The 10,849-nt window shown below is 39.8% G+C and overlaps 1 protein-coding gene across 1 annotated transcript; it reads left to right on the forward strand.

The window, feature by feature from the left end:
- Positions 1-2,485: 2,485 nt before the first annotated feature.
- Positions 2,486-5,829, forward strand: LOC130135107 (L-type lectin-domain containing receptor kinase IX.1-like). The gene has a single exon (XM_056303471.1). The coding sequence runs from the start codon at positions 3,349-3,351 to the stop codon at positions 5,482-5,484; it is 2,136 nt and encodes a 711-aa protein (XP_056159446.1). The 5' UTR covers positions 2,486-3,348; the 3' UTR covers positions 5,485-5,829.
- Positions 5,830-10,849: the final 5,020 nt, after the last annotated feature.

Here is a 10,849-nt window from a genome sequence, read left to right on the forward strand (position 1 = left end):
AGGTAACTGAAAATATCATCGACTATGTTTCGGACTTCTGCATTTGATGCTTGTTTGATTGGTGGATTCTTCTTTCATTTTCTCTGTTTTTTTTTTGCTAAAACTTCTTTCATTTTCTCATTGAAGAAAGAGAAAAGGACGCACGAAAACATCGCTTGGTCCTACACGCATTGGTTATTTTGCAAAGCACGACCTTGACTTTCTTGACGCGGTCTGTTCTATTTCACACTTGTATTTTTGTCCAAACAATCTATTTTTCTCCGAAGGAAAAGAGAGACCTGTCTTTACTGCTGGATCTTCATTTCTTTCTATCTCTTCTTCTGACTGGTTTTGTGTCTCCACCTCAACGCTCCTTCAAAGATCCAGGTTTGCTCTCTCTCTCTCTCTCTCCCTGCGTGTGTAGCGATTATGGTATTTTTGCTTTGTTTGTCAAAGGATATTCTGTGAAATAATGCAAATCTCAAGTAAATTTATCAACTAATGTGTTTGATTTTGAACAATATTTAGCGAAGCTTTTTTAAGCACCTAAGTGTTAACAAGTAGCCATCAGCAGTTTGTTTTCTTATTTGCATGAACAAGTAGCCATTAACTGTTGCTGCTGTACATTAGTCCGCCATTCGTCTTGGTGTTATGTACCGGCTTTTATTGCGGCACTAGAAAAGGCGGAGAGGGTCAGGGATGGATTAACCTTGGTAGATGAGATGCTGGACCTGTGGAGTTTCCCTGTCTCACCAAAGCGAAAAAAAAGAAGGAGAATTATATTGCTTGAAAAATTCGACGAAAGGAGGATAGATAGAGTTATTGACAAACACTAGCAGAAACAGAGTTATATACAAACACTAGCGCGAGGAAGACATGCCCATATGTTGCCAAATCGGATTTTAGATAGCATAATCTCCGGCTAAGGAGAGAGTATTATATGGTGCATGGACCATGTAGATCAAGAACATCAGGACCATTGATCATGAGGGCCCCTTAGTGAGATTCACATAGTTAATGATTTGGGTGATATTGATTCACGTGATCTATAAACCATAGAGTAACTTCTCGGCTAAGGCTTACCTAATGCCGTAGCTTTAAGTTTTTTTGTCGGCCATGTAGACCGTATCTATTAAATTAAAAATCAAGTCAATGCACTGGTTTATCACATGCCAGTTGTATAATGAACAGAGATTGACATGGACTCATAAACAAGCGCTATATGTGGATGTCAATCAGTATTGACATTAGCGATACATTGCGCAACCACTCTATCCCTAAATTAGCCACTCTAAGCTAGTTTGAGTCTGTCGTGAAGCGTTAAATCAAATATAGTCTCAAATCATCCTTCTTGAGGTCACAACATAACGCCTAGTGACAAGGCGATCAAAATTCTCCTCTTGGCAAGGTTTCCACTTATTATTAGGTAGTGGTTTGGTTCAGAAGGATATCCTGAAATCATATGCATACCCATAAACTCCTAAATTCACAAAGATAATGAGCATAAAACCATCATCATCCAATAATCCACGCAAGCAATCCAAAATCAATATCATAAAAGAGAGCACATTTCACAAATCAAAACATATAACCTTTCGCAACTTAATTCATCAATTATATATCCTTTTGTAAAGCTTTTCTAAATCATTTCATAAGTTAGATTCGCAAAGCACTACATATAACCTTTTATAACACGTTTCTCAAATAATTTGTAAATAACCAAATAGTAGTAAATGTCCAATCCCAATTTATGCAACAAAAATGCTATTTTGTAACTCATAATATATAGAATCCCTATCACTTTCAAGTCATGGATTTACAAATTCAAAAAAGAGATAAGCACCACTAACCTGGAAATGTCTAAAAGCAAAAAACAAACATTACTCAGGCCGACGAACTCACAATCCTATAAAATAAGCGAGAAACAATATAAAAATCTACCTCAACTACGAATCGACTAAACTAAGATTAATCGCCGAAAAAACGACTCCAACACGTCAACAAAACGCTCACCCAAAGTAGATATTCAAAGTTATTTGCTCCACGGAACTCGTCCGTGAAACTTTAAAAATTCATTTCAACTAACCCATAACTTGAAATTGATTTCCATCAAACCCTACAGTTTCACAACATCCTAACCTATCATTTTCATATAATTCCATAGCTTAACAACTCTGAAACTGAATCCCGCAATTCAAAATTCACATAACTCCGAATTTATTACCTAACTTCTAAAATAATTCCGATTAGATGAACAAAGGGTACGAATCCTTGCCGGGCGCTGCGAAACAAGTTAATTTGGCTTAGCAAGGTCTCCGAAACATTTACTCTCGAAACCTTTATCTTCTTTCTTTTCTTTTCCTTTTCTTTCCCTTTCTTTCTTTTCTTTTCTTTGTTATTTCCTTTTCTGTGCGTGCCCTATCTTTTCCCTTTATAATAAGTGTCTACTTTTCTTTTCTTTTGTTGACTAGTCAAAAATTCCTCTTTGTTTCTTTTTTTAGGCGCCTGCCCATTTTGACTCAGTCAACGCCACTGTTACACTTCCAATTTGGTTTGAGTGGGCGAGGTGTTCGGCTTAAGCAAACCCACACCAAGTTTCCGCTGGTTGTTCGATGAATTGCCATTTTGATTAAGATCAACCAGAACTAGTACGAAATTTTGTTTTCTTAAGGTCCAAGCCACATCTGTTTTTTCAGTTGTTGCGCCATGTTCATTTTCAATCGAACCCCACAAGAGGTTTCTCGCAAGTCTATCAATTCAGTGGAGTCGCTTGACTTCTAGTTGATCACAGCTACAGCATTACATGAGAGGCAGAACTCAAGGGACCGATTGAGTCAGAGTCACTCGCTTGATCTAATACTTCTAGAGACGAAGAACATTACACTTAGCCGTGGAATAGTGTGCGATTCATCTGCATCTTGGCCCCCAAAATTTTTCTGGATTTGTCAATGATGATGGTGCTCTCCAGTATTTCCTAATGCACCTCGTAAAAACCTAGGACTCCCATCACTGTCAAATTCTCTATCAGTTACTGTCAATGTTATCAACTAGATGAATGTTGTCAATAACAACAGTGATTCAAAAGTATAACATCATAGCATCCATGTCATACTTCTTCCAATTCCTTTTCAGGGCATGGAATGATTCGGAAATGTCTGTTGGCCATCCTCAAAAATTTTGTTTCTACTAGAGCTTCCATCACTGAGATTGTGCATTTAACTTTTGTATTTCTGTTTAATCGCTCATCAATAACTCAAATTTTCAGACTTTGGCAGCTGCAGGTTCTCTCCACAATGAATAGAAGCTAGTGAAAGAATGCTGACGAGCCTCTAAATATTCGGAACAAGGATAGCTCACGGCTCAGCGAGAATGCGTCTGACAAAAGAGGCTCTAACCCAAGCAGTCTTCATCCTTTCATTAAACATTTTATCTGCCAATTCCGAAACCTTCAAAAACATTTCTTTCAATATCCCTTCTTTTCAATTGAACGATCAGAGAATAACTTTTCAGGGAAAGTCTACCGTACTGAACTCCAGCATCCAACTCACTCCTGGTGCGAAAATTCTCGTGGAGAACCCCACATACATAGCTGGCCGAGCAATGTACCATGAACCCTTGCACCTGTGGGATAGTTCAACAGGGAACGTGGCAGATTTTGTCAGCCATTTTACTTTGGCTATCGATTCCAATGAGAACGACTCCCATGCTGACGGATTGGCATTCTTTCTCGCTTCCAGTGGATCGCAGATCCCTGAACACTCAGAAGGATGCTTTCTAGGCCTCACATCAAATCTAAATTCTACCAACTCTAGTACTGCATTTGTTGCAGTAGAGTTTGATACTTTCTATGACCATTCGACAAATAAATGGGATCCGCTATGTGAACATGTCGGTATCGATGTAAACAGCGTGGCTTCTGTCCGTGAAACTTGTGTCTCATGGATGGAATACAACATACTCCATGGTCAAGAGCTCCATGCTCAGGTCACATACGATTCTAGAGCAATGAACTTGAGTGTTGTTTTTGGAGATAATGCTGAAAATTCCGTCAGCCTTCACTATCAGCCACTTAACCTGACAGAGTACTTGCCGGAATGGGTGGATTTTGGTTTCTCAGCAACAACAGGGCAGTTGTTTGAGGCTCATACTATTTTCTCATGGGAATTCAACTCTAGTCTGCAAATCCTTGACAATGTAAACAGTACAACAAATGAGACTAACGTCGACCCACCTACAGGTGGTATAACTCGAGGAGAAAAAAGCAAGTCGTGGGTTAGGGGGACTACCATGGGCTTAAGCTCTTTGGTGTTGCTTATCCTTGTTGCAGGATTTGGCTGGTATGGTTATAAGCTAAAGAGAAATAAGAATGATCAAACTGGAGAAGAAGAAGACGTTCCGGGGATTGATGAAGGATTTGAACAGTCCAGGGGACCCAAGAAGTACTCCTACAAGGTCTTGGCCATGGCAACTAACAACTTTGCCAATACCCGATTGCTCGGGGAAGGGGGTTTCGGAGGAGTGTATGAAGGACACCTCTCTGATGCAAATTCCCATGTCGCTATCAAGAAGATCTCTCCAGAGTCCAAACAAGGCGTAAAGGAGTATGCCACTGAAGTGAAGACGATTAGACATCTCAGGCATAAAAATTTAGTGGAGCTCGTCGGCTGGTGTCATGAGAGAAATAAGTTCCTCCTTGTGTATGAGTTCATGTCTAACGGTAGCTTAGACTCTCATTTGTTCAAAGATAAAGCGCCGCTGACATGGGAAAAGAGGTACAATATCGCTCAAGGCATTGCCTTAGGGCTGAAATACTTGCACGAGGATTTGAAACAATGCGTTGTGCACAGGGATATAAAGTCTAGCAATATCCTACTTGATGCACAATTCGAGGCTAAATTGGGGGATTTTGGCTTGGCTCGGATAGTCGACCATGCCAAAGGGTCGCAAACAACTCTAGTGGCTGGGACCACGGGATATTTGGCCCCTGAATGTATCTATACAGGCAAGGCAAGCAAGGAATCTGATGTCTACAGCTTCGGAGTCGTCGTCTTAGAAATAGCGTGTGGAAGAAGAGCTATTGAACCGAGAGCATCACAAGGCCAAATCCAACTCGTGGAATGGGTCTGGGAGCTCTATGGTATCCGAAAGCTATTCGATGCGGCAGATCCAAAGTTAGGAGAAAATTTCGATGCGAGACAAATGGAGTGCTTGATGATTGTAGGCCTCTGGTGCGCTCATCCAGACCCTAAGGAACGGCCTCCCATAAGCAAAGCGATAGCCTTTTTGAACTTCGATGCTTCACCACCCATTCTCCCACCAAATTTGCCCATGCCGACATATATTGTGCCTCCATCTTCGATGCCCGAATCGTCGCACGTTACGTCCGCCAGCTTCAGAAGTAGTGAACCACCGAGTGCTTTCAATTACGAACTGTCCACATTTACCGGTTCTTCCAAGAAATCTTGCAGTTCATCTTCTTCTGCGTTGCTTTCGAATGCAGAGTAAGTTCACTGTTTTTATGGGTTCTGTAATGCGACTTTGGTGTTCTATGATTCGTATGTATTACATGTACACAAGCAGACCTTTAGTTTCAAGTTTCTATTTCCTCTTATTTTTGGATTTTCACATTACGTGTTAGATTTTGTGCCAGCATTGTATGGATTTTGATGTGAAAGTGGGTGTATATGTGTTAGTGGGACAACACAGCAAAGGGTGAAAAGGAAACATATATGACTTTCATTGAGAAAGTATTACAATGTTGATGGGTTTCATACTTGACTGAACAGTCTTGCCTATTAATAGACTCAATCCACGGACCTATACATGCAATTTATCTCTGCAATTGTCAGATATTATTTCTTGTTTTTAATTTGGGCTACAAACTTCAACTACTACCTATTAAACTCATGATCTGTTTCAGTGGCTATTAGTCATCTCAATCCAGGATTTTGTAATTTTGTGGCTTGCAAAATTATGCAGTCATAACGTAAATCGCACTGTCCTTCCTCCTACTCTCGACTTCTCTCTCTCTCTCATACTCACAATCTATATTGGTAACCATCAAACTTACATTAGAAGTTTGAGGAGGGAAAACCAGTTCCAAGGTCTACCTAGGAATTGGCGGATTCGGTTTTTAGTTTCTGGTTTTGAGAATGAAGACAGAGCTTGAAACTATCTCTCTTTTAATTAATTTTTTTTGGATTTGAAATTCTGATATAGTTCTTCCTTAATCCACTTGAATTTGCCCAGTCGGCCGCCTCCTGGAGAGATTACTGAAAACGAAAGCCAGGTGGCTCATGCCAGTCCCAACTGTCGCGGTGTGCTTGGATGGAACTCTGCGATTCTAAGCTATCAGCTGGACAATAGTTAAGCAGCCATTGAAGTCAATCAATTTAAGTTTTCGAGATTTGGTCACCTATAAAATCAAATCTTCAGTTTCCAAAAATATAGATGCTAGAACTATGGTACGTAATCTTGTCTTCAAGATGAACGTCAATTAATCAAATTATCATGTGTGATTGATATTTTCTACGTAGATATTTCTTGAGATTAATAATCAATCAATTTCTTCGATATGAAATCAAAGTCAAATCACTAGCTATCATGAATATTAAGATAAAAATAATCATGGGATATTTTTATCCACAGCATGTGATAAAGCTGCTATATGGGCATCATGGTCACTCAGCTCATATCAATTGTTCCCGGTTATGTTTAGTTTTCCGGTTGTATCAAATTTCCCGGTGATATCTAACTAATTCTCGAGGACAACTTTGAGTACATTAGAAATGTAGATTTTCTGGTTCTGTTCACCGTGGTACCTCCAAGTCTTTTCACACTATATTATACTTGTTCACACGTAGGTTCATCCAATCTTCACCAAGTCTTTTCTTTTGTACATATGATTTCCCTTAAAAGCGAGTATTACCTGAAAGGCAAGCAACTTCTTCATTCATTAAAGCTCATAACGCATATGGATAGTTTGGTCTACTTCAAATTATTATAAGAGGTTTTCTCGTCAGCACTTCCCTGCTCACTAACCCAAACGGCAGCTAGTTGCTGGTACAACTTGTGCTCGCTCTTGAATTGGTTGAAGCTGTTGTAGTGGGCTATGTCGGTTCCCAGGATCAGGTCAAGGGTCGTGCTCGGCCCATCATGTTCTGGGACAAACAATAGAAACCTAATCTTCATAAGCAACTCGATATTAATCATACATTCGCTATATTCACGCTCATCTATTGTAAACTATAGTAAGGTCAATACTCGGCCCTGCGCGCATTACCCTTTATTTGGGGTGTGAAATTAATAGCAGGGACTAAGTCGCTAGTGCAAAAACAACCACCATGACAAGGGTCGACGACCCTTACCCAAATTTATCAAAAAGGTGGCCCTCGCCCAAGCTCTGTCTCTCTCTCTCTCTTCATCTCTGTGTCGTGTCAACAGTGGAGTCAACGGCGGTGAACACGCTTGCTTAAACCCAACAACGGACACCAGAATCTTCCTATGACGGGTGCCCACCAAATTGTCACTTTTGTAGTTCCCCCTCCCTCTTCCCTCTCTATTTTTTGTTCAATTTTATGAAAAAGTCCCTGTCATTGCGCAGAAAGCACCGCATGATTGCACATGCAAGTCACTTGGCGAAGATTTGGCCGGTCTTTGCGCTGGGGATGCATTTGGAGACTAATACGTGTTAAATATGTCTTGAATTTTATGTACTCGGTCCGGTTCATGACCCGACCCGATATATTTTTGTGCGACTCGAAAATTGAGATTTAGTTCGCGACGCGGAGAGTTGGGCCGATAGGGGGGTTCGGGGGCGTAGCTCCCGAGGAAAATTTTCGGGAGCACTATTTATACTGCGGCTAGGTTTTCTCATTGATGTTGAGAGAGAGAATTTTATTTTTCAGAGAGTTTTGTAAGCCGTGAGCTTTTGTCGTTGTTTCGACTTCTGAAAACTGTATTCTCTTTGATTATAGTGGAATCTTGTCTTGCCTCGCCCGTGGACGTAGATCACGTTGTGATCGAACCACGTAAATCCTCGTGTTCTGTGTTTGCTTTTCCGCGTTTGCTATAACAATACGCTTGTTTGAGGTCCTTTTTTAGACAAGGCCTATTCTCGAAACTCTTTTTGAGAAAATGGTTCCACTTTAGAGCGCTATTTGAATTTTTACCATCAAATAATGGAAGTGCATGTGTGAGATTCAAAATGAAGTAAAAAGAGCTCTCAAGTGGATGCAGGTCTAACTAAATATTTCAATGGGCTCAAGTATGGAGCTCTCCGTTGAATCTCCCAATTCCGAAGGTATTGGACAATTGCTGACGCTTTTTACAATAGTGGTGCTAGAGTCTATGGCTGTTACGTGAGCCTCGGCAATATGTTTTAGTGTATGGACTCAACAAGGAATCTTATGGATCATCATCGGTTGCCAAGTTATGGTTTTGGAATCAAATAGTTTTAGCAAATAACTCGGACCGCCAGTTGTGACTTTGTCCCTGAAATTCTTCTTTGTGATGAATCATTTCATTGCTCAAAACCATTTTGGCGACGGGAATTGGAATTTTGCCGGCATAAGTCAAGTCTGTAGTGATGGACAAGTTTTTCTTTGTGAAATGCTCAAGCTTGGGCATCGCAATTTGCATTTTTGTCCTTAAAGAAGAATTTTGGCAACGAAACAGAAGCTTCGCCATTGGAGTGGCACTGCAGATAACCTTGGGGACCGAGTCTTACCCACCGTTGCCAAAATTTAGTGGCCAGAACTTATTCTTCTTAAGTGTCTATTTGAATTGACTTTTATTTTTTACTTTTTTGTTTCATTTATATTTTGCGATTCACGCATTTTGACCTTTCTATTAAATCCGAATCTGGCCTTTAGATTCGAATATAATTTTTTTCATGGCATTTTGAAATTAATTTTGATGGGATTTATTTTTCATCTAAGTCTCAAACAAACAGGTTACCTAAAACATCATATACACATTAAACCTCGGCGAAAATATTGGAAGCTCCAAGGAGGCGTGGAATTTACATAACTCCATTCACCAGTGGCCACGTTCCATGACTGGCCTCACTCTGACTTCATCTGAAAATTCAATTTTTTTTTCCTTTTCTTCTTGCTCTACGTGGCTCGCTCGCTCCTCCAACTATCTTTTTGGGATAGTGATACAAATAGTTATAAACTTTGACCCAATGTGTAATGTGATTCATGAACTTTAGCCAAATGTGCAATGTGATCCTTAAACTTTTAATATGTTTAATGTGGTCCATAAAATTTGGTACATCTTTAAACTAGTCCCTGAACTACATGGAAGAAAAATATTGAATATTTTCATATAATGCAAGGACTAGTTTGAACATGTACCAAAATTTATGGACCATATTGAACATATTAAAAGTTCAAAAATCACATTGCATATTAGGTTAAAGTTAAAGAACCACATTATACATTGGGTTAAAGTTCAGGAACTATTTATGTCATTTTCCCTTTCTTGTTCTTCCTTCTTGAAATCCCTAAATCTAACCCAAAACAGAACTTCATATGGAAAGGAGAAGCACGCCACATTTCCTTCGAGTCTTCTTCCTTCCGGGGATCTACATCTTTCTGTTAGGTATTTCAATGAGGGGATTCATTGCCTCAATGTATGATCTGGGTCCACCCACAAAAGAGAGGATTTCTAAATCTCACTGTGCTCTTAGGGTCCTTGTATCTTGGTTGTTCGTTTCTGGGTTTCAAGATTTTCCATGGACCTCATAGAGAAGATGGCTCCAAGATTGGATTTTTCAGATTGGTAGGAAAAGGAAAATGGGAAGGGAACGCCTGTGACAGTGAAAACGGAAAACCCAATTCCATTTCAATGGTAATTTATGGTCAAAAAGGTATCGTCATTCTCAAATAATGGTGTCTTCACCATAGCAGCACTCACATTAATATTATAGACTCAGGCTATATAACTGGTTCTACACATAATGTCTCTCACGGTTAATTTGAGCAGCTAGTAACATGTTAAAACAATAATATGGGGATGTGTAAGAAAAGGTTACACGGCCTGTGATGACAAGTGACGAGGATGACAGGGATAGAGTTGTGACAGAGTAGAAGGTATTTTATGTGACGGATGTAGCACGTGACAGTTACAAGGTGTAACCGATCAATCAAAAGTGAGAAACATACACACATAGGACCATGGGCTATATGGCTCCGGAATGCATTCATATTGACAAGGCAAGCAAGGAATCGAACATCTATAGCTTTGGGTTTCCCTGGTGGAGATAGGGTGCAGAAGAAAAGTCGATGACTCAAGGCAGTCATGGGACCATGTGGGGCTTGTGGAGTGGGTTTGGGAGCATAATGGAACAGGAAGCCTTTTGGAGGCATTAGATCCGAAACTAGGCAAAGAATTTGATGAGAAAGAAGTTCAATGCTTGACAATTCTAGGGCTTTACGGTGCTCATCCAGCTTATAAGCTCGGGCCTTCTATCAGATAAACAACAGTGATCTTAACGGTAAGGCTTTGCCACCAGACCTTCCCACGAAGATGCCTGTCCATACATATCTAGCTCCTTTTTCGGAAATATCCATGTTATCACTGATTTGTTCATACAAGATGGCCACTGCCAATGAAGCAGGCGATAAATGTGCTCAGTTCTCAACATTTTGTTTGTGTTTCAGAATATGTTAATGGCTTCATAATTATAGATTTAGTTTGCATGGACAGAAAATTTCGGAGGCTAAATTTCAAAGCAAAAAGTCTAACCAATTTTGTTGATTATAATGCAAATTCAAAAAATTTGATATTAAATGTTGAGAAAACCTCCGAATAAATTTTGAAATTGACAAAACTATCCATATGTGTATTGTAAGTCTGATAAATG

Source organism: Syzygium oleosum, unplaced genomic scaffold (genome assembly GCF_021117445.2).
Source record: "Syzygium oleosum isolate NSW1041296 unplaced genomic scaffold, Sole_v2.1 Sole_v2.27, whole genome shotgun sequence".
Taxonomy (NCBI): Eukaryota; Viridiplantae; Streptophyta; class Magnoliopsida; order Myrtales; family Myrtaceae; genus Syzygium; species Syzygium oleosum.

What these genes read in the sequence shown, in the direction of transcription:
- LOC130135107 (XM_056303471.1), top strand. Translation starts at nt 3,349, where the DNA reads ATGCGTCTGACAAAAGAGGCTCTAACCCAAGCAGTCTTCATCCTTTCA.